At 32.4% G+C, this 26170-nt stretch overlaps 1 protein-coding gene across 1 annotated transcript; it reads left to right on the forward strand.

The window, feature by feature from the left end:
* The first annotated feature begins 8830 nt into the window (after window positions 1-8830).
* LOC126775094 (proton-coupled folate transporter-like) lies at window positions 8831-25459 on the forward strand. The gene is made up of 5 exons (XM_050496855.1): window positions 8831-9916; window positions 10008-10109; window positions 10890-11111; window positions 13567-13723; window positions 25356-25459. Exons 1-5 carry the CDS (start codon window positions 8953-8955, stop codon window positions 25453-25455), a joined length of 1545 nt encoding a protein of 514 aa, XP_050352812.1. The 5' UTR covers window positions 8831-8952; the 3' UTR covers window positions 25456-25459.
* The last annotated feature ends 711 nt before the right edge of the window (window positions 25460-26170 follow it).

Consider the following 26170-nt stretch of genomic DNA (forward strand, 5'->3'; position numbering starts at 1 on the left):
TTTTTATGGTTTTTTTTTATTTTAAGCTTTTTGGAAATATTAAAGAACACAAGATCATAATCACAAGATCTGGTCAATAATTCTGTAAATAAAAAAAAAATTGAATGCCGAAAAAGATATTCAAATTGATTTATAGCATAGAGGAGAGTAATTTGAAATAAAAACGGAAATAATTTAAAAGAAAATTTTAATAATAATCTGTAGACAACTCTGGGGGATATTTTCCTAAGTTTCCTAAGTAGAGAATCCTTGCAAATCTGGATCTGGATGTTTAAAAGCGACCAGAGGCCGCATATCTTTCAAAAAAGAATTTAACATTTAATTTTTAAGAAATCTCTATATAAATATAAATAAAACATTGGAGACGCCTAACTATATTGAATAGCCAGTATTACTATCTAAGATATTTTTGCTACGAAAATTATAGATAATGGCAGAATATAATGAGCTGATAGTTCAAAAAGCATTAAGGCAACTTGGTTTCATCAAACGAGTGCCTAAATTTTTTGATACTATCATACCTGTAATTATGATGAAAAATCTAGGGTGCCCTATAATTTATTTTTAAATATAATAGACTGTGATTGCACAGGTTTAACGACTTAAATACTCTTTGCCAAAGTGTCGGAAACTTCGCTAATCTGACTATTTCTCGCTATCATCTACATTATATATATTTTGACGAGCCGGTTGGCGTGGTTGGTGGATGCTTGCCTTTCACGTCGAAGGTTGTGGGTTCGATTCCCACCCTATACAGATATTTGTGTGCATGAATATGTCTGTTTGTCCTGAGTCTGGGCGTAATTATCTATATAAGTATTATTAATATTTACAAAAGAAAAATAGTATAGTATATCAGTTGTCTGGTTTCCATAGTACGAGCTCTGTACAAGCTTAATTTGGGATCAGATGATACTATTATTATTTTTATTATCGGTGAATAAAGAGGTTTCTAAATATCTGTCCTCATAGCATTACATCCTAATTATTTAATCTAAAAGGCAAACATATTTTAAAATTTCATTCCTATTAATTGGTTATAATTTTATTAATATAGCGTTTCTATTTTTATAATAAGTATATATCAAAAAGATCTGCATAACATTCTGTTTTTAGTCAAATACTAAATTTAATTTGCATCACAGCGAAATAGGTGGTGAGAAAATACATAGCATTGCAGCAAGGTGCTCGCTGGTGATTGATGAAGTCTTGGGAATGACAGTATCTCGTCATAAGAAACAAGATGGCGCGCTTTGTTGCATGCTAAAGATGTATTATGTAATATAAACAGAATGTGAGTTAAGAGGACTTTAATTGTATGGTAAAATCTATTGTTGCTCCTTTTAGCAAGTATATAATATGTGTTTTTTTAACATACTCAATATGTGTTTAGTTGCAGTGAAAATCAGATATTATTTAGTTTTATAATTCAAATTATAATTTATGTAAATCTATACATGTGATTTTCTAGCAAATATAATATTTCAAACGATGATTCGAATGATCAAATGATGATATTGTTTTGATTAATAAATCGGTATTGAAGCAAGGCAACACCAGATAAAACTAATTAAAAAACGGATTCATCAATCATCATAACGTGTGTTTGACTTTAGGGTCGAGCCTGGTCAAATATTTCCATTTCCGGCCTCTCTGGCTAATGTGAGGCTTTTTGTTAGTGTACAATAAACATTATGTTGTCAGTTGGAGCACCCCCAGGGCGAAGCAATTCCAAATAATATTATAAGAGACGTCCAGCTTTAACGAAGCATGTCCAACATTAAAGTTGATGTTATTGGCCATTTGGGCTCTCAATATTCTCTCCAAAGCCTGGTTGTCATAATCTTTTAACTAATTTCACCAAACTAAATAATATTGCTATTTCTTTTTTTAAGAGGAATTTAAAATGGTAGAAAATAGTTACGTCTTCTCAAAAATTAACTTTAATTTTGTATAGAGTTAACGCTATTGGCTACAACGACGGTGACGGTTTTGATATATATTTCTTCGGAACTGCCTATTATCTTTTTATTTAATCATAAGTCAGTGTATGCATTGTAATTTGTAGCAATATTATCATTACGTAATTTTATAATGTTGCAAAAGACTAATCACTTAGTATTTAATTAAGTCATGTTGATTTTATTTGTATTCTACCTTCACTATATTTATTGTGTAAGAGCGATCGCATTATTTAAATTTCATCAATTTATTTTTTTAAATGATAATTTAACGTGGCATATAAATAGAACAAAAGAAAACGGCGGTGATATAATTCTAATACAAACAATCTGTAGTAAAAAAATTGCCAAAACAAAAATAAAAGTGTTGTTCTTTTCAATATCAAATTTGAGAAATAGCTTTCAATATTTTATTTGTCATTGTTATGATGATATTAAGATGTCACCAAATACCTAATCAAACCTTAGGGTAAATAAATAAACCTTTATTTATCGGCATCAAGGCCCACACATATACTACACATTAAAAAAATCTTAAACTAAACACATTTTGTTGGGAATTCTTGTTTCCCTTCACTTTCTGTACACAACTACTGCCGGCAAAAGTCAGGATTAAAGAAGACGGATTTATGCTGCTTGAAGGTCGTGGCTCTGCTTGATTGTAATCGCTGCAATTTAACTATCTATCCAAACGTAAAATATCAGTTGTTATGACCAGTTACAAATAATTTATTTGTTAATAAGCAATAAATCCAATATTACAATATTAGCATTATAATTATAATAGTCATTCTCAATATCTACATATTATATATATGTATATCCTCTCCTAAGATAGCATAATAACTATTGTTATTATCATATTTTATTAAGTTATGAGGTTATTGCCATATTTGTCTATCTAAGTATACCATAACTCTGGTTGTGTCTGTGTAAGACCGTGTGGGTAAGCTTAATTTAATAGAAGAAGGCATCTAAATAAATATATAATATGTATTAAAAAAAAACAAAAGAATGTTGCCTTTATAATATTAGTGATTATATTTATTAATTATAAGGAATTAGCATATGCATATTTAATTTGTATTATATATGATCTTGACCACATATTAAGCGCTAAAAGATATAATAAAATAAAGCTTACTTCCCATTACTAAAATCGGTTTAATGCTTACACGTTTAAGCGCTTTCTTTAGTTAAAGTAATCGCGACTGTAAGAGAGTATCACTGGTGGTAGAGATTTGTGCAAGCTCGTCTGGGTAGATTGGTATCTGGTAGGGAGTGGTTGTTCCTACTCATCAGATATTCTACCGCAAAACAGCAGTACTTGCTATTGTTGTCTTCCGGTTTGAAGGGTGAGTGAGCCAGTGTAATTACAGGCACAAGGGACATAACAATTTAGTTCCCAAGGTGGCGTATTGGTGATGTAAGCGATGGTTAACATTTCTTACAATGCCAATGTCTATGGGCGTTGGTGACCACTTACCACTAGGTGGCCCATATGCTCGTCCGCCTTCCTATTCTATATAAAAAAAAGATATTATACTATACTATACTATACGTAAATATTTAGCTTAAAGATTTTATAATAATAATTGTAAAACTAAATTTTTGAGGCCCACAAACACAACATACAGCCTCCTCTTTGCTGATCTTGTCACACGGTTGGCGATGTGTGAAAATCGAGGCCGTCATCCCCCGGGTAGGCGCCGCTCTTGCATTTTCACGCTCAACTATCTCTCAAATATTTTTTAAACAAATTCATATTATGTGACATCACATTTTTTAATAGTTGTTACAGTATTGCACAGTATACTTGTTTTTATATGAGCACCAGCGAATTTTCGTACTTTTCGTCGACAACCGCCGTTCCTTAAATCAATTTAACGAATAATATAACATGTTATCTACGTACATCCGACCTTTATCAACACCATACCTATGTTTCACCTGATTTTTATGGCTTTTCCATTTTCAGTCTCTACACAGCATTACTTTAAAAATACCCATATTTATATGTGGATCTTCAATGTGGTACCATTTTATTGTATTATTTATATTACACTAGATATTAATATATTATCTATATTCAAACATCATTAAAAAAAATCAACAGCACACATATAAAGGCATTAGTTGAACAAATAAAACAAAATACAAAAGGGCAGGGTTACAGATTTCAGATATTAAGCTGAAAAGAACAAATTCTCTCGGCGCTCGGACATCGGCGAGCCCCGCATACCCCCCCACTGTTCCCGTGGGGGACCCGCGTAATGCATTTTTTCAGCGTAAAAAAAAGGGTTACAGATTTCATTTTAACGCCTGCATAAGCGGATTACAGCGATAAACGACACCAATATATTTTTCATTATAATAAACGAAGAATTAAACTTGACGACATTTAACATCTAGCAGCGTAGCAAGCTTCTGGAAAATTTCGATCATTATCAAACGTGATGAAGACGTATCAAACAAAAATAAATAATATACTTTTTGTAATATTTTATTCACAACTTTAAATCAGTATTGCATTTCACTAGTCCTTAATTCTATAATAGGTATTCTTAAGCCATATTTATAACCAAATTTAATGTGCACTAATGTCATGGTGGCTCTGACCATGCCCTATTTGTTTAAGTTGTTCAAATTTAAACCAAATTGTAACATAACAAAGTGAATATCTTACAATATTCGGTCATATTTAAAAAAAATCATGACTTTATTCTGTTGAAAAAAATTGTATTCATATTTTAAATTAAACACATCGATGTATTTATATTATTACAATAGCTTATTAAACGTCTCAAATTTCGATTTAAAAATTAGCTTATTATAAAATAATATCGCCAAATAACTATAATTACCGGCTATTTAATGTCATTATACAATGAATTACTTAATACAATGAATCCATACTAAATCTTTTTCACGCACGTATTATTTGCATAGATTATAATTATTATTATCGCTATTGGCGTATTTAAAACGTATTGCAATGGAAAATTTTCGTTATGATAACCTGGTCTTTGTTTAAAAATAGCTTGTTTTTATATATTATATTTTACACAACGTTTGACTGACGCAGTTTACTCCTGCTATTCTATACATAGGTGAAAAATTTACAACCTTACTTTTAAATATTGTTTAGGGAGTGATTGCTTAAAATTTCGAATGTCAAATCAGTGATGACAGAAGGAGATAAATCAGATGCTTTTCACCTTTCGCGATACTTTAATATATTGAATTAGATTAGTCCTATTGATATTTATGGCGACGATTAAGAAAACCCAAAATATTAAATTCATCGATCAATATCGATATTCTGTCGCTAAGGAATATGATCTAATTCAAAATTAGAACTTACTCAAAGTAATTCACCACATCATAAGGTCAGCAAGCCTTCTAGAAAGGCGGGTCTTGTTCTACTGTAGGCAGTAGAACAACTTATCCCCATATAATACTCCAAACATATACTATTCGATATTTTCGAAGGAACTTTGTAAATTATCTTGCTACCAGAGCCTCGATAAGGAAATTGGTAAAGATACTGGATTTAGATAGTTATCCAAATTATATACCTGACAATTTTGTCTAAAATTATCCCCAAATTTAGGATTATGAGAATAATATCTATAACTTATATGGCATTAATGTTTTCCAAGATTTTTGTTTTTAAATTATAGTTTAGTTATCTACGCGTGGCGCCTTAAAACAAAACATAGCTACACAACGTGAAGCAAAATTGCTAAGTTTAAATGAGATATGAATATGTACTAGCATCTTCTATCTCTTACTGCGAAAGCCAGGCTGCTATATAAAATAGTTTAAATAGGAATTAAGCGTCTCACATAGCGCTTCTGACATGCTAGATAAGGGTGGCATGCTTGACATGACATGACGAAACATGAACACACTTTCAATTGTACTATTATTTGATATACAAAAATTCAATTGCTTTAGTATAAATTATTTATTTTCGCTCTTTAATGAAGTCTTAGTTATTACTATACAAAGTATTGAACAATAAGAATGATATTAAACGTAGTTATATACATATGTAGAAAACAAAAGGAAAAGGTTTATCCACCATTTATTAAATTGTATCAATTTTGATCCTAAGATTTTCAGGACTTTATTAAATATCAAGTGCAAAATATATCGTTAGCGCGATTTAAAAATACCAATTACTAAATAGCCTACGAATTCCTTTTTCGAAATTGTATATCCAGTTGATTTCAAATTAATATATTTATGTGTAAAATCCTATAATAAAACCTATCTCAACAAGTACAACAGTATCTTGAGGAGAGACAAAGACCAAAGTCAAACATCCTTTTGAATGAGACTTCGTTATCAAACTCGCTCTTAGCAAAGTTCGCATTTAATTCATCCTGGATGACTGTCACAAGTACCCAACAGTTAAATATAAAGTCGCAGTGTATAAAGAAAAGTAAAGTGACCGTTTGACAAAGGCTTTCCAAAGGATTTTTCCATCACGCTGCTATAGTACAGGTTGGTACTGGATGTACGAGTGGTAGGATTTCATCTTCGCACATGCAGACCCCCTCATTTTCTCGATAGTTTCATCCAGCACAAGAAACTATATACTAAATAAGCTCTCCATGATAAAAATCGGTGGTCCTTGTCCGGGTTTGAACCCATAATTTTCTGTTAATATTCACCGACCCATTTCGACATGTATAAAATATGGTAGTTTTTATAAATTTAGCAAAACTAAGAACATTTAGACTATACTGCGACACATTAAATAACAATGCATTCAGTATTCCGTTCATTTGTTTTAAAAAAAATCTTACAATCAAATATATACATATAACTAACGCGAGAATGCAAGCACACTGATGAGGTCAGGGACAAAAGTTCTAGTGGTCTTCTTACATTGTAGATTTGTACTATACTGAGAATTTTAATCTAAGTATTAATATGAATATATTGGTTGAACGGATAACTTTGACTGTGAAAAAAGTATGACACAGTGAGTGAACTGAGGAAGTACTCTACTGATGGTAGGGATTTGTGCAAGCTCGTCTGAGTAGGTACTATAGATGTAGATATTATATACAGCCGCAAAACAGCAGTACTTGGTATTGTTGCGTTCCAGTTTGAAGGGTAAATGAGCCAGTGTGATTATAGGCACAAGGGACATAACATCTTAGTTCCCATGGTTGGTGGCGCACTGGCAATGTAAGCGATGGTTAACATTTCTTACAATAGAAATGCTATGAGCGTTAGTGACCACTTACCATCAGGTGACCCATATGATCGTCCACCTACCTTTACTATAAAAAAAAGTACATTAACACTTCGCTTCCCTCTCGCTCTGTACCATAACATCGTCTGTTGGGTGCAGATAGACAGAGCTAGTCGTTTCCTGGACGTCCCTGAGCAGGGTCTCAACCCAAACACTTGACCGCACCGCGAACAAATTTAGGAACGAAGACATACGCTGCATATAGAAACGGTAATTGAGAAATTATTTCACGAAAAGAGTACTTTTCTAACGATCTGTTCGTCAAAATAGATGGTGAATAGAATCCGCAGTAGCATGAGCATATCAAAAGGAACTGCTATCACCAGAAACCATTACACGTGAGATGAGTGAGAAACTATGGTATTTAAACGGACTTCAAGTAGTTGTATAAAATATAATTATAAAAAAATTGTATAAACATGACAGTATTTCATAGGCCTGAGGAATAGATTAGTTTATGTTGTAATATTAATTTAATACACGTAAGGAACTCTGTTCCAAATCTGGGCTTAGTAATCACTCCTCTTGAGGTGATGATTTGAGCTTATTCTTTTAAAGGCTTGCACAAACCTCTACTACCAAATAAAAGCGAATACTGCTATTATACTGCATAGCTTCGTTACTTAACATCAGTTTTCGATTAATTTGTGAAAATTCTAAAGTAACATAAATAAAGCAGGTTTGTAAAGAACAAAAAAAAATATTCGAACTATATTCAGTTTGGTGCCTTTTTGAAAACATAAGACATTACCTGATTATCGTCTTAATATCCTAGAATAAATGAATTTTATTAAAACTGACACAACCAATACAAAAACAATTATTAAACAAAGACCTTGAATACAATTGTATGTTACATAGATGGAGTACGTAGTATTTTGTAAGGGTTGTTTAAGTAATATTTATAGTGGAACATACGGAATTACTGGCAATGTTCCAACTTTCTTGAAAAGGTGCAGCCACAACGCTGCAGTATGTATTTAGTTGAACAGTAAGAACTGCAATTTACATTCCTATGATTTATCCAGCCGCGGCCTATATTTAGAATAACTGTTCGTGAAATATTGTATTTTTGACTCTGTTTTGTGTATACTTGTATATGAGTAACGCCGAGCTATTAATCAGAGGAAGAAATTTGATACAAAGCTATTTAAACATTGATAAGTTGCTCCACTCCTCTCCAATTTTACCTGCATTTAAAATTACTACTCCGCCCTCGTGGGTTGCAACGTGACTGTATATGTCAGTCATAATTAATAAAAGGGATTTATTCAATGAGAGTGAGACTAAAATCTCCAAACAAACAAACGAAGATTTGCAAATTTTATCTCATTTAAAGTATTAGTTTAGATTCAAAACGACATATATTAATTAAATACAACATAATTACATCATATCATCTAATATGAAGAACTATTGATTTATTAAAAAAAACTATTTTGTTTTTTTTTTATAATAATATTATTTAAAAAATATATATTTGGTTAGCTTTAGCTTATACGCTACGATCATCTTCAAGGTTGTATCTGTATATAATAACAGAGGTATCAAATTAGTTGTACCGTTTATAAATACAATTTTTCGTAGCAAACGAGTTTGTCGGATTTCAAAGTTGTGTGTCGACATTAGAGTTTCGTGCTTACAAATAGACGGACTTATACAGCTTGTAAGGTTTCTTAATATTATTTTTAAAGTAAAATGTGTTGTTAGAGTAAAAAAATGGCGCTTAAAGTAACTAATGGAACTGAATTGACTGATAAAAAAGTGAATAAGGGAAAAAATGAAAATAATAGTGAAGTGGAACAAGAAGTGGTTAATACATCATTTTCAAAGAAGTTTAAGAATTTCATAAATTTCTTTACTGTGGAACCGTTTCTTTTTTGTTACATATTACCTAATATAATATCATCTTTAGCAGTTCAAAAATTGAACATGGAAAAAGCATGTCGCGCGGATCTTAATTATTCTGAATATATTTGTTCTCAAGCTATATCAGGTGAATTCGATGATAATATAACAGAAACTGCTCTGGGCCTAGCCCAAACCTTAGTGGCTGATATGACGAGCTGGAAACAGCCCCTACAAAGTGGAATACCTGCTCTTTTAATCCTATTCGTTGGAGCGTGGAGTGATAAAACTGGAAATAGGAAATATCTTATGCTCATTCCGATGTTTGGGGAGCTTGTATCAGCTGTCGGATTAATTTTGGCAACATATTTCTTTCTTGAATGGCCGTTATGGGTAACAGGGTTAATAGAAGCACTACCTTCAGCGTTTTCGGGAGGTCTTTCGATCGCTTTAATGGGTTCTTACAGCTATATTGCTGACGTCACGACTGTTGAGACTCGTACGTTTAGAATGGGTTGCGTAGCAGTAATTGTTACCTTAGGAATACCTTTGGGATCTTCCATTAGTGGTGTATTGTTAGAACTAGTAGGCTTCTATGGAATATTTGGTATTGGAGCAGTTCTATACGCTTTTGGTTTTCTTCACACTTATTTTAGAATACACGATATTAATCGTGTTGAAGTTGAAGGCACGTTTCTACAAAAACTTTATGATTTCTTCAATCCAAAAAATGCTTGGGATACACTTTCACTGCTATTCCTTACGCCTAAGAAAGAACTTATCCAAATATGGCTAGTTGTTTGGGCACATATTGTTGTCATCGGCCCAGTATTCGGTGAGTTTGTTCAACAAAATTTCCAATTAATACGATATAACTGTAAAGAGCCAGCTGTCAGAACTTTAAGTTATTATTTTTATCATTATAGGTGAAAGCACTGTATTGTTTTTATATACACTGAAAAAATTCAACATGGGTGTGGTGGAGTTCAGTCTCTTTTCAACATATTCCGTGTTAATGGGACTAGCCGGTAAATACTCCAAGTATTATTTATATGTATATTCAATTGTTTTGTTTTCAAGAAGTATATAACATTTTGATAATTTTTAAAAATAAAAATATTTAAAAAATGAGTCTTAGATCAATAGCAATAAAAATATTATAATAGTGTTTAATCTATAAACAACAGACAACAATATTTGTTTAAGACCTATCTTCATTTTATTATACATATTTTTATAATAAAACTATTGTCTATACAAATTTATAACAAACGACAGATAAGTTGTTTAATTTTCTAATTTGTTGTCTCTGAATGCCAAAATATAACATTGTACTTGATAATAGGGCGCTGTGCAAACTCGTCTGGGAACCACTGATTTTCTATGGGCGGTAACCACTTATCATCATGTTGGCCTACCTATTCAATAAAAAAAGTATAAAAATGAAAATTTAATTGAATATTTGTGCAGATCTTATTCCACATGCAATGTGTTATCGCAAATACTCCATAAAAACAATTTTAAATAATATGATTGATAATGATGAAATATAATTATAATCACGTTCGATACATGATTGCGCTGCAAATATTTTAGTGATATCATCTCTTAGACTCGCAGATAAAATTATTGACCTTTGTATAGTTTTTTTTAACCATTAAAGTTATTTAGAATTACAAACATTTTTTTGTGGTAAAACTAATATAGACACGTGTGTCTGCAAAATTTTAATATTCTAAATAGTATAAAATGTTTATGAAATAATGGTAAGTGGTCATATAGTAAATAATACAATATCATAATTTTAGGTACTGCCTTTACTGTAACAGTTTTGAGTAAAATTCTTAAGGTTCATGACGATCTCATTGGGGCAATAGCGACAACAAGCAAAGTTCTCTCCAGTTTTGTTTATGGTTTAGCTCCAAATAAATCTTGGTTTTATGCTGGACCGGTTCTTGATTTCTTTGGTAATTGTGGATCAACAGTTGTCAGATCTCTGGGAACTAAAGTCGTCGATCCCGATGAAATTGGTAAGCACATAAAATACGTGTTACAAAGTTTTTAATAATTTTAACAAAGTTGCGTTTAGCTACATTATTTATTGTTATTAATATTATTGTGGTATATCTCTGAATAAAAGGATACGAATAAATCCAAGATAGAGCAAATTAAAAAAGTATCTCCAGTACGCAAAATTGAACTCATCGGGTTTTTGTAGTAATTCTGGTAATTCATGACTTGGTCAAAATGAATTGAATTAATTAATCTTTAATTGAATTAATTAATCTGGTAATTGCTTACAATTTTAAATATGATAGTATTGTTTCATTTCCAAGGTGTGCTATTGTCTATACATAACTCACTAATTACACACTTAAATGAATATATATGTATGTAAGGTGCTTGTTATAGAATAACTTTGTAAATTTCTTAGGATCCCGTTGCAAAAAAAAACACAAAATAATTACTGATTGGTAGTCAAGCAACAGAGTAACAAGTTAATTCCTTGCATTATTGTTAGTAGAGTATTAGTAGAAGATTTTTTGTACATTCAAAACAATATCAAATAATAAAAACACAGTTCAAGGTGTTTTTCATGTTATCTTAAAAGGTACTAGAGAAGACGCACCTAATTTGAACAAAAAAACGGGTTCTCGTTCATCGCTGATGTAACGTTTCAAACGCATAATTAAAGATTTACGAGTAACCGCTAGAACCGGATCCAGTATCGTGGTCTTGTGGTAAACGATTCCTTAATTAACAAAATGCGATATTTTTTCTTTTTTATAAATATATATTGTATTTACAAGTGTTAGGAACGTATATAGCCTAGTTCCGGGTCCGGTTCGCGGCTTCAAGCCCAGGCAAGTACCAATGCGTTTCAGGTGTTTAAATTGTGTTTATCGTTCCTCTAGAGCTGGAATCTTACGAGCAAACCTGTATATGCCTTTTGCCACATATACATACACCAATTTAATAAGTACCAAACCTTCTCCTAATGAGGAGGAGGTAAGGGCCTCCGATCTTAAATAAAGGTTGTGAAGTTGTTGGGTAAAGAACCAGCACTGAAACCTTTTTTTTAAGAACGCAGATTGTATTTGGATATAGTCATGGAAACATTAATAAATGCAAAACTTGCTAACGTGTAAAGTTATCATATTTAAATTGTTCACATAATAATATTACTAGTAAAATATTACAACATATATTGAAGACATTTTTAAAGAAAATACACTTTAGATTTATTTTAGATTTAATATGATGTCAAGACAAATCACTTGAAACTTGGCAAATTGTCAGTTGTACAATACGTTTGTCGACGATTCATTTGATGGTTTTAATATGATTTAATCTCTTAATATGAATATGATAGCTTTAGATTGATTCTGGAAGAATATTGATGTCACATAGAAAACATTAATTAAGTTTAAGCCCAAACCTGTTGTAACTTCACAATTAATTGTAAAAAAAGTAATTTTATGAGTAAAGCTAATGAAACTAGCGTTATCAAATCAGATTTAAAAAACATTTTGTTGATTATATTCGAGCGTAAGGAAAACATGGTATAAATAAACTTATGTAAGGACAATAGCAAGTATGAAATAGTAAATAATAAAATATCACTACCTATATATAATAAAAGTAATATTATTATTATATAATAACTCATAACCTTAATGGCGCAACGGTTAATTACTAGCGATGAGCAAGTTTCGAATTCGATCCTAGTATAGATCGATTATATATTATAGTTTGAGTAGAATAGGAATATTAGTCACATTTATAAAAAATAAAAACATATTTTTATTAATAATATATGCTAGATTTATATCAATTATATTCATTGTTAATACACAAATCAGCCAAGGTCGCCCAATGTTTATAATACGAATATTAACTGAATATTAGAGGTACAATCCTGAGAACCTCTTAATTTTTATATGCTCAATTTGTGTTTTTAATTCACCTCGTACTCGGCGGTCAAGAAAAACATCAAGAGGAAACCTGCATGTGCCGGTTGTAAGTCTGCCACATGTGTCAATCAGATAATCAATCAATCAGAATAAGCTGCAAACCTCTTCAAAAAAAAAAAAAAGCCGAGATGGCCCAGGGGTAAGAACGCGTGAATCTTAACCGATGATCGTGGGTTCAAACCCGGGCGAGCGCCACTGAATTTTCATGTGCTTAATTTGTTATTATAATTCATCTCGTGCTTGACGGTGAAGGAAAACATCGTGAGGAAACCTGCGTGTGTCGAATTTCACTGAAATTCTGCCATATATGTATTTCACCAACCCGCATTAGAGCAGCATGGTGGAATAAGCTCTAAACCTTCTCCTCAAAAAGGGAGAGGAGGCCTTAGCCCAGCAGTGGAACATTCACAAGCTGTTACTCTTCAAAAGAAGAGCCTTAGAACTTAGCCCAGCAGTGGGACGTTTACAGGTTACTTACTTGACAAGAATAAAGATTAATTACTCTTTCCAGGCAAAATCTGTTCACTAATTGGTTTCGTGGAGGCAATCGTGCCGGTTATCTACAGCCCAATTTATAGCAAGTTATATTCTAAAACACTTGAAACTTTGCCTGGAGCATTTTATCTTCTCGGCGGCTCGATGACTATACCAGCGGTTTTTATATTCATGTAAGTTTTGCACAATTATATTTTTTATTCATATTATATTAAGCTTTTGTGTGTATTTATCATGTATTATAACCTTTACGATTAACAACTTCTTCGAGACATATGGTAACAGGAAGATAAAGACGTGAAAATGAACAAGAATTTCATTTTGATTGGATAAAATTACACGAGTTTGAAACTGTAGGCGAATTTAATTATGTACGAACAGTTTATGTCAACAAAGTCAGATTTATAAATCAGATTAAATACTGAACGCTCATTGGTCACCCATTACGTCATAAGATGCCATCGACCAATGACTATTCAGATTAAAGTCAAATTAGTTTTATTACACTTTTATTAGCTTAATTATACTTTTATTAGCGTTTCGAAAATTGGGGATAAATATGCATTGTAATTAATTTTTTTGTATCCATGTTTTTTGTATGGAGGGATACGATTGCTTTTATTCACTTACGAGGATGTGAAAATACCTAAAAATCTATTTTTATCGATATCATAATAAGCAGTCCGGTACACTATAATTTAATTATAGTCCTACAGATAAAATACTAGTCATAATTATTTATCTGCGTCTTTCGTCTAGTGGCTATTTTATACCAATGCATGTTCTGTGTATATTTTCGGGTAATATAAAAAACTTATTTGGATATTTGCCCTGAGATTGGAATGTGGTGGTATTTATATTTCTGTGCCTGAGAAGGCTGTATTTCGGTTCCATCAAAGTGCACTTATGTTTGCGTACAGTCTAATACGCACACTATAATATACAGGCTATATATATTTATATAATATATCCACTTTTGTAACATATCTTGCGCCATAAGCTAATCTCCATTAATATGGGCGTCGAATCTAAAAACAATTAAGAAGATATCATCTATACTTACATATATTTTTAATAAAGCTGTATGAGATCATATACTTAGTAACATGTAATTATTAAATATACAAGAAAACTGCTTCAACTCTTGTAAATAAAAAAAAAATATTTATAACTTTAACGAGTGTATAGCGAATAGTATGACATAATTCATTTAAGCACAACTTGTGTTGTGATAAAATTGAGAAGTGATTGCAAAAACACTTTAAAAGTTTAAGGCTTTTAAATTCAAAATATTAGAAACAGAACAATGTTAGAATAAATTATATTATATTACTTACCTACATAATGAAAAGGTCATATGGGCTTTGTGGAATGTCGTCTTATGAATGAAATTTTTCGACTTCATTACGTAGTATAAGGTAAATTTTGGCCACGTCTGTCTGTTTGTCTGTATGAATGCATGAATACGAATTTCAACAATAGGGTGGTTCATGAGGAAAGTTTAAGTGTATTAGTATTAAGGTTTTGTGAAAATTGGCTGAAATATGACGATAAATATAACAGATGTCGGAAAGAATAATGCTGACTGGGATCTTTATGTGTATTACGATATAAGGGTTTTATGTTGATCCTTTTTGTACATGTATGAAGGAGGCACGAGTATATACTAAATTCATTATTTTTTTCATCATATGTCTTAGGGTAAAACTGTTAAAATATATTCTAGTTTATGGTTACATTTTGCAGATGAAATTTTTACCTTTCTCAAAGTGATGACCAATCTGAGGAGATTGCCAGAGACGTTTAGGACAGGGAAATTTTGTGGGTGGCGGGCGATGAACATTGTTTCACAACGACACGCTAGGCTTTGAGTGTTTATCTGTCGTATAATGTTCATTTTTAACTTGTTATTCTCTTTTTATAATGGATTGAACAATGTATTTCATAATCAACTTTTTATTTTATTCCATAAAAAAATATTGTTTTATGGAATATGATTTTTATCAAGTATCAGCATGAGTCGGCATTTTAAAGTTAGGTATGTCTTATTAAATGCTTTACAATTAAATGTAGCTACAAAGGAGAATCCATTTTAGTATTGACAAATGTACTTAATTCAAAAATTTCGTGTTAACATAAAATGACTTCTATTTTACTTTATAACATCCCTTAATATTTTCTAGAAATTTCGATGAACACGGTTTTGGCTTTTTGGAAATAATAAAATCAAAATATACTATCACAATATATACTATTTATTGTGATAGTATATTTTGAGGTTCTGTTCACCTACAGTTTTATTAAATATACAACAAATGTTTCGTCTCAAATATTTACTCTTTATTTACTCTTGTAAATATCTGACCCTAAGAGATTCTTATGAAAAGCGAAAAACAAAACACATTCTATTTTTTAATAATGAATATGCTAGGCTTTTTTATTAAGGAAATTCCTTACATTTACATTTTGGGCGTGGTGGCGCTTTTGAAATATTAGCTATCTGCACTGGAGATGTAATAGTTCGCAAGTCAGCGCGCAAATACAAGTGTACTCTCTTTACTCTCCTCCCAATCCGATGGAATCTGACTCGACCGGAGACGGAGACCGGATAGATCAAGCACGCAGCACCAAAAGTATCACGTGCTATCCGAGGCACAAGCGTGAAATACTGCTAACTTCCTCACTCCAGGTTGTCAGTGAAAATTTTCTAAAAGAAAATATTTTTTTTTTATAGACCCGAATCGGGGTTTGAATGCAGAATCTCGACAGCAGCCTTATAATAGACTAATAAGACCGCTTGAAAGAGTAACATAATCTATGAGACGTTACTTAAATTTATAATAAATAATATGGCAAATTATTAACGGAATTCTTTATAGATGCAAAAAGATATTTTGGCTTTTCACGGAATCGTATTCGCAAGTATCTACCAACCACGTCAACCGGCTCGTCAAAAATTTAACGGTAGCGTAGCAAAAGTAGCCGAGATGGCTCAGTGGCACAATTAAAGATTATAGACAGTGAGTTGTATGTTCAAAGTCCTAACTGACTGAATTTGAAATAATCTCATTCGTCATAATCAAATCACTACGAAAACATACTGCAGACGTAGGGATTAGCTTTAAAACTATGGCGAGCTCACAAAACTGAACTATACTAATCGAGACGTATAAATGTCAGCCAGTTGTCTAACTTTCCTAACTACGTTAGCTGCGGAACCGAGGCTTCCTGAAAGCGATGACAAATGAGACTTCCGCTGAAGTTTTAAATTAAAAGCTACCTAGAATTCTCAAGAATTTGATTGTATAAAATCGGGTTACCACTTTATTCACCTATCAAATGATCAAAGGAAATTCTTAAATTATCTAATTATACTATCGTGATGACTGTCCTTATTTATCTGGTATTTACGTTTATCATTCCTTCAAACCACCATTTCAAACTAGATATTATTAGAAGAATTATGAAGAATATATTTTTAATATTTTTACTCTTTTGAATATTTCGTTGGAATATATAATTATATATGGTTCGTGACTTCTAAAATATAAACAAATATTAAATATGAACCAAGATGCTGCACTGTAAAGAAAGGGTGGGGATGCCAAAAAAGTGGATTTGTGATGTTGCCTGGCAATAAAAATAATGCAATTTTAGATAGGATACAATTGCAAAAAGAAACAAATTGTGTTCATGATGGTAACCTAGACAAGTTTACGGGAGCAAGACAGACTTTTTTTAAAAGATATAATATATTTGAATTTTAAAATATTTTATTATAATTAAGTGACACGACTGAAAATCTAGCATCTGCATATACGACGTGTCTGTATTAATTCATATCATATAGGCCTCTGCATCTTTGACAGATGATTTAAGCGGCATCGCGAAGGCACTTACGTTCATGACTGAAAAGACCAATGCGAGAGAGGATCCTTCGGCCGCACTTCCGACAAGTGTATGCGCCCCCAGATGGGCGGGGGTTTGAAGCCCGCTCATGACGCCTAGTGCGTTTTTCTTTTAGTAATTTAAACCAGTCATTGTCATGCTTTGATTGACCTTCGTGAATAAGGCGTCGCCACTTGGCACGGTCCTCTGCCAGTTCCTCCCATCGATTGCTAGGGAATTGCTGTATTAATTAACTTATTAAAATCACTATATCTATTTATATTAAACTCTAAATCGGCAAATATGGAACTTAAATCTATTATTTTAATAGATTTTCCATTTATTTTCCTGTTTATAGGCCTGACCCTGTTTGACGGGTAATAGGCCCGGATTACCTTCAATCCTTTGAATCCTTTTGAAGTCGAAGGGATTGGGTGTCCTTCATCATCGCCAGGGCGATTACGCACCACTTGTGGAGGTCGTTTTATATTTTTAAGCGGGACTTTAGTTTGTCGCTCTCTAATAGTTACGGGTACTACATTACGAAAAAAGTTTCTCCTCTAACAATTGCCTTTTGATAAGGGGGCTTATCCTTACTCTTCCTTGTGTTAACTACTTTCGCAAATATAGTTTTATCGACGCTTAAATCTATTTCTTGCTCACCACCTCTTCTTTTCCTTTCTTCATCTTTATTTTCGTATATTTTATTGGAAATATATTGATATAAGTATTTTGTGCGTTTTATATGATCTTTAAGTAATTGCTGTATATAAAACCTATGGAAATCGACATCAAATACATTGCTAGAATCGGTATGACCGAATACTTCGAAGGGCGTTAAACCAGTGGCGCTATGAATAGTGTGATTGTATGCCATGATAGAGTAAGTCATGACGGAAGCAGCGTCCGTGAACTTACGTTCGTATTTGGCTAATCTATGTGTCTCTATTAACATAGAGTGAAACCTTTCTACAATACCTGTAGAATTTGGGTTATTAGGAGTAGTGATATGTCGTTCAATTTTGTACATTTTTACTAATTCTCTCATTAACTCATTATTAAACTCTGTACCTGGATCAGAAGTTATCTTTTAAGGTACACCGTAATAAGAAAAGTATTTAATTAACGCGCGAATCACTTCTGGGGTGGATCTGCTACTAACTTCTATCGCTTCACCAAGTTTGCTAAAGGCGTCTACTAATTTTAAATAATACTTTCCTTCAATGTTAAATAAATCTATGAATATTTCTTGAAACGGGGCATCTTGTGTTTGGGTTAATTGAAGTACGGGAATAGGTCTCTTATCATATTTCATTTAACGACAAAGTTCACATGCGTTTATTAATGCCGTAATGGTTTCCTGCATATTATGCCGAAAATAATTTCGTTTAATCCTAGTAATCGTTTCTTTTATACCGCGGTGACAAGTTTTTCCCTCATGGTATTTTATTACTATTGCTTTTTGTTCAGCCTCGTCTTTAACAAAAATTATGCGTTCGGTACATTCTTTAATGTCTACAGTGTATTTTTTAAGTAAGGAAATTATTGTTTTAGCAAAATCTCTCCTATGATCTAAATGTTCGAAATATATAAAGTATTTAATTTTGGGGCGGATATATTCTTTAAGAAATTGTTTTATTAGTTCAAAGTTATTTAATGGTAAGAAAACTTCAATTATTTTCTCTTTTGGTCTTGATAAGTCTTTAACTTGAAGTTCGTTTTTAAGCCATGAAAACACTAATATTTGATTGGGTTTAGTATCGATAGCTTCATGTAAAATTGGAATACCAGAAGTATCACATTCTAAATTCGAATGGACTGTCTCCGTATTAGAGCTAGAATTGGAAGTGTTTCGGTTTTGAGGTTCGATTTCAGTTAAATCTTCAGAACAAACTGATATGGTCGCCTCAGAGTCAGTTACAGTAACAGTTCTAGAGTCGTCTGTATTACATCTTCCGGTTAATTCTAGAATTTGATTAGTTACGTCTTGTAAGTGGTCTTGAAGTAGAGTTTCCTTTTCATCGACATTTACTGCTATAGAAGTATTGTCGTCAGATCCTATTGCATTTAATTTTATACGGGAAAAAACATCTGCATTTGTATTCTGTTTACCTTTTTTTATAAATTACTTCAAAGTCGTATTCTTGTAAACGTAACCGCCAACGGGTTAACTTACTATTTGGTTCCTTAAGAGAATATAACCAAGCTAATGGACGGTGATCAGTGTAAATTGTAAACTTTCGGCCATATAAGTATGGTCGGAAATGTTTTATCACCCAAACTATTGCTAACAGCTCACGCTCAATTGTACTATAACGTGACTCAGAGTCACTAAGGGTTCTACTGGCATAAGTAATAGGATGGCCAGTACCTATAGGGCCTTGAGATAATACTGCGCCTAAGGCTATGGCGGATGCATCTGTAGTAAGCACAAAGGGTTTTTCGAAATCAGGATATTGCAAAAGGGGTGCATTCGTCAGTAATTCTTTACATTTTTGGAATGCCTCCAGATACTTGTCATCTATTATTATTTTATTACGTTTTTTTAAACATGAGGTCAGAGGTTGTGTAATTCTAGCAAAGTCTTTTATAAAGCGTCTGTAAAATCCTATTAATCCAAGAAAACTTTTAATTTCTATCGTAGTTTTCGGTACTGGGAAATCTAATACTTTATTTAGTTAGGTTTTAGTCCGTCTTTTGTAATAGTATGTCCTAAGTAAAGGAATTTCATAGGAATTCTGATTTATCAAGTTGTACTTTTAAATTTGTAGTACGTAATCTGTCAAAAACTATTCTAGGGCTTTTAATATGTTCTTCTAAGCTAGCTGAAAATATAATTATATCGTCCAGATATACCATGTAACGTATACCCTGTAAACCTTATTCATCGCCCTTTGAAACATCGTGGGGGCGGTTTTTAAATCAAATGGCATTCTTAAGAACTCAAAATGTCCTGATTGAGTACTAAAAGCGGTTTTTTTGTCTGTCAGATTCGTTAATTTCTATTTGGTGATATCCGCTAGCTAAGTCTAACATAGAAAAATACACGCTTTTACCTAACTTATCAAATAAGTCTGTAATATTAGGAAGAGGGTATTTGTCGTCAATAGTTATTTCATTCAGTCGTTTACTTCCCCAGAGGCATCCATTTTCTTGGGAACAAGATGAACGGGTGCACTCCATGGCGAGTAAGATTCCTGAATTACGTTATTATCTAAAAGAGTCTCTACCTGTCTTTTGATCTCTTCCGTTTGTGTAGGGGCTTGTCTATAGGGCTAAATATATAGGATCCTCATTGCGCGTTCTAATAAAATGTTTAACGTCATTCGTAAATGTCAAAAGTAATTGGTCGCAATAGAAAATATCTTTATATTCTTTACAAAGAGAAAATATTTTATTTTTCTCTTCTTCGTTCTTGTGATCTTATTAATTATTATCTTATCTTTACCTTAAATTATTTAGATTTTTTAATAATAATTCATTTTCTCCGAATTCTCTTCCATTTTTCATACAATTGACCTTGCACTCGATATTTTTGTTATATTTTTTTTTGCATAACCATTTACACATTTTACTATCGCACTTGGCATTCACACGCCCTTACAAAATTCAGTAAAATTAATTATTGCATCACCGGAATGCTGATTTGTTGGTAAGGATACCCTTAATTCAGAACGCGGTGGAAGTTCAAGAATATATTTTTTGTCATAATATATTATAGGAATCCTTGATGAATTTGTTTTCAATATTTTATTCTTTAAGAATGTGGAGAATCCGTTATCAAGACGGAAAAGTTTAAATACCTCGGGTCCGTACTGCACGAGTCCGGTACAGTCGACCACGATGTCAGAGCTCGAATAAACGCAGCCTGGGCCAAATGGCGAGAAGTCACCGGGGTAATCTGTGATCGCAGGATACCGGTGAAATTAAAGGGCCTTGTGTACAAGTGCATCATCCGACCAGTCTTATTGTACGGCAGCGAGACGTGGCCAGCTCTCGCGAGACATGTTCAGCAACTTCACGTCGCGGAAATGAAGATGCTGCGGTGGATGTGTGGCGTTACGCGACTAGATCGCATTCATAACGAGTACATCCGTGGTAGCCTTGGATTTTGCAATGTAGCGGATAAGTTGCAGGAAAGCCGTCTGCGTTTGTTTGGCCACATTAGCCGCAGACCACCAGACTATGTCGGGAACCGTTGCCTGGACTTTGTTGTCGAAGGCCTTAGATCCCGCGGCAGGCCCAAAAAGCGCTGGCTCGATGTTGTGAGGGACGATATGAGAGAGCACGATCTAACTAAGGAGGACGCTTTAGATCGGGCAAAGTGGAGGCATAGATGCAGGAAAGCGGACCCTGGCGTTACTAGGCCGGGAAAATGCTAGGACGAAGAAGAAGATTTTATTCTTTAAGTCGATAACTGCTCCTAACTGTTTTAAGAGATCGTTACCAATCAATCCATCATATTTTACATCTACATCATACACATAAAATTTTTGAAAATGATTACTATTGAACGTTGGCATTAAATGAATGTTAATAGCTTCATTAGAGTGCTGGTAGCATGCGTACTTATAACTTCAAATGGTTCATATGAAATAGTAATATGCCTTTTCAGGGCTAATGAAAGAACGCGTACTTCCAGTATCTATCATCAATTTCGCATCTATTTCTGGGATGTATATATATGGTAGTTTTAGGTGTTTTTCCGCAATTTAACTCTGTCGATTCTATAGATTTGAGGCTAGTATTGAAAAAAATTCTACATTATTTTCATTATCAAGGTCACTAGAATTTTTTTTGGTAGTGTGTTCGTCTGTCTCTTCATTGTAATATGTTATGTCATTACAGTTATGTTCATAGGGCTCATTTTCTGAAATGTAGAGGTCAGGGTCGTAATAATTTTCATTGTCATAGTAATTGTAGTCATATGTATATGTCTCATTAATAGGGAAAGTCGGTTTATTTTGCACTACGGTTCTCATAGAAATGTCATTTTGTCCTGTTCGTCTTGATGTCAGTTAGGCCTATAACCAAATTGTGTTTGGGGTCTATAATTATTACTATTAAAAGGTGGACGGTAACCTAACTGTTGTATAAGTCGGTGTCCGTATTGAGGATTAATTCTTGGTGGTGGTATTTGTGGTCCTTTAGCAATTCCGAATCTATATGGAGATAAATTTGGTCTAAAACCTGTAGGGATATGCACAGGTTGTCTTTGGTTTATATGCGGTATTCCGAATTTAAATTGGTGTTGTCGGTTAGACGGGTAAATCGGCATAGATAAATTCGGTTTATTAGAAAAATTAAAATTATTATTAGGTTTAAAATATGTTGGTTGATTAAAAGAGTTATTAACCTTTGAATTTGACACTTTACTTCGCTGATTGTATTGTTCGCGAAAGTTCACCTCCTCCAACACAATACTTAACGCACTCTCTTATTATTATATTATATCTTATGACGTATTATTACAAATAACTATTTTACTCTGCTTAATATCTTCGTTTAATATTTGATTGACTTTTGATAAAAGAATCGAACGTACCGACTGAATTCTATTGCAAAAATCAAGGTAACTTTCTCCTGAATTTATTTTTAAATTTTCTAATTTTATGGCAATACATCCTTAGCTTTGCGGGTCTCCAAAGTGTTGAATTAACAAATCTTTAAATTCATCCCATGATACAATATCCTCGCGCTCGCTGATAAGCGAAGCGGCCTTGTCTACTAAGCGACTAGTGATGCTATGCATAATGTAGATATTTTGTGCATCACTGCCTTGAAATTTACTTATTATATATTCACATTTTCTTATAAATAAGTTTAATTGGCGTTTATCGCCACCAAAAAGAGGAATTAATTTTAAAATTTCGTTAGGAATCAGAGTTATATGATCCATTTCGATTTTATAAAAAAATTAATTAAAATTATTACACACTTCAACTTCAACTAATAATATTTTTTTAAATAATATAACTATATGATTTTTCACTTTTCCAAGACAAAATCACTCACGATACAAATTCAAATTATTAAATAAAATTATATAAGAAAACCAGAAAACGTTACAATAGGAGAAGTCTTATCCCAAAATAACAAAAGGCAAAGGAAGGTGAAAAGTTCTACTCACCAACCGGTCGCCAGCATCGTCTTCGCCTGGACTCCTCACTCACTGTCTTATTTATTTGGTTCTGGATTGTTTCTTACAGACCTTCGAAATTCTTACAATTCACGGATTTTGACGAAAATTATTAAGAACGAAGGCTGTAATTAATATGAAACAATCCTACCGGCTGCGCCAGACAAGTTTACGGGAGCAAGACAGATTTTTTTAAAAAGATATAATATATTTGAATTTTAAAATATTTTATTATAATTAAGTGACACGACTGAACAGAGGCTTATATTCTAGTCGAATGTTCTTTTCCTTTTAACAAATCGTTTCCCAGGACATACGATCCGCATGGAATGACACAATGACTAACATTCCGCTTACTATTAAGCATTCACTTCTAAGTCTTCATGCTTTGGGCTAACATAACTACCTATTATTTTGCATTCATAATTTTCATTAAAAATATTTATAATATTTCTTTAAAATCAACTTGTTCTAATGCGCATCGTTTACAATATTAAATCAAACTTAAAGTTGGTAAACAACTGGTTGAAATGTAAATTCCACTGAAAAGAACCGGCCCGACAAGAAACTTACTATTTATTCATTTATGACAAATAATATAAGTATATAATTTGTATTTAAATATTACCGTCATAGTCTGTCAATTCTGCCCTATATTTAATATTTGAAGTCCCTTACGTCCTTATGGCTTACATAAAAACGATGCTTAGCGGCTGTTTAGTTAAACACAGATTTCGCACTTTCTGTCATTATTGATTTGACATACGAAAGAATAAGACAGACCATTGTTTAATTAACTAATTACAAATTCCCACCGTTAAATACATTGTCAAAGGCAAGTAATAAAAACGTGGTAAAATAAAAGTAAATCGTCACGTTTAGCTATATTGTCATGACAACGAGAGATTCAAGAGCCACAGAGGTTCGCCGTTGACGCGAGTTCACTGCCTCTTATTCTTACACATTTTTCAATTAATTTCTTAGTATTTGAACTTAATAAAATCCTACAATATAGTAATATATATATTACGTGATTTCCGAAACTATAGACCCACCCACCCACTCATCAGATATTCTACCGCAAAACAGCAATACTTGATATTGTTGTGTTCCGGTTTGAAGGGTGAGTGAGCCAGTGTAATTACAGGCACAAGGGACATAAAATCTTAGTTCCCAAGGTTGGTGGCGCATTGGCTATAAGCGATGGTTGACATTTCTTATAATGCCAATGTCTAAGGGCGTTTGGTGACCACTTACCATCAGGTGGCCCATATGCTCATCCACCTTCCTTTTCTATAAAAAAAAAAAGATCCGACTGACTTATTTAGTATAGTTACTTATTTCGCGACGTAGACGCTCAATACGAAACGGATTTTACGCAAATTCTATATATAATTTTTTATCATCTACCCGTGCGAATGTGGGGCGGGTAGCTAGTTTTTTTATAAAGGGTCAATGTCCTTAGTTGTATTTTTTCCACCGTTATAAACATAAACGAGTAGATATGCTCAGGATTTTCTGAAACACATTAGTCATTATTTGCCATGAAAATGTTTGATCCGACAATTATAAAATATATAATCCGTTCTTACTTCAGGACTGGATGATAGGAAATTAAAACAAAAATTATATTTAGACTTTTAAAGTTGTACCGCAAAACAACGATTTGTTTCTTTTTCAAAAAAAATATAATTCTTATTAAATATTTATATTATGTCAACAAATAAAACTAAAACCAATTAGTAGGAAATAAAACATAATTTTGTTTTTTATTGCAGATTCCTTTACTTCATTCATAAAAGACAAGAGAGGGATGTTGTTAAAAATCCAGATGCGAAGACAATGCATGCCCACGATAATGCTGTTACTGTTCTTTGAAATGTCAAATAAGAAATAAATATTGTAAGAATAATAATAATCATAATAATACTTTATTGTTATCCAAGACATACATATTATGAACAGTAGCCCTGACTCCTGAACTGGTGTTACCCGTGCGTCAGAAGTCAGTTCCTTCCCATTCAATTATTAAAAAGTATTACAAAGGGTCTTTTTACTAATTATTGTAAGTTATCCAAACCGTGTGTGCGTGAGTGTGTAAATGTGTGTGTGTGTGTGTGTGTGCTATAATTGAGAGTGTGATGTGGATATTCATTTATGAGGTAGTTAATAGTTTCTCAACATCTTCATAATTAAGTTGGTTTAACCATGTTTTAGTTCTGCCTTTTAATTGGTAGTTATTAATATAAAATGTGTAAGAATAGCATTAATATACATATGATGATTCTAATTTCAATTATAATATATATACTTACATGTAATACTCATTTCAAATCACTGAACAATTTATTTAAGGATTAGTTAGGTTTTTACATAAGTTATGTTGAATGTTATAATAAAAACAGTCTTCAAATAACTGTCTGGATGTCGGTACACTTAAATTAAGAACGAATAACTATTTAAGTTGAATAAAAGTTTTTAAAGATAAGTTGCCTATGTTTTTTAAATTATTGTCATTTAAATATTTACAAAAACATGATGAATTGCTTTTTGAGTCTATGTTCATATCTAAATAAAGTTGGTTTGCTTCGCT

The sequence above is a fragment of the Nymphalis io genome, chromosome 17 (genome assembly GCF_905147045.1).
Source record: "Nymphalis io chromosome 17, ilAglIoxx1.1, whole genome shotgun sequence".
Taxonomy (NCBI): domain Eukaryota; kingdom Metazoa; phylum Arthropoda; class Insecta; order Lepidoptera; family Nymphalidae; genus Nymphalis; species Nymphalis io.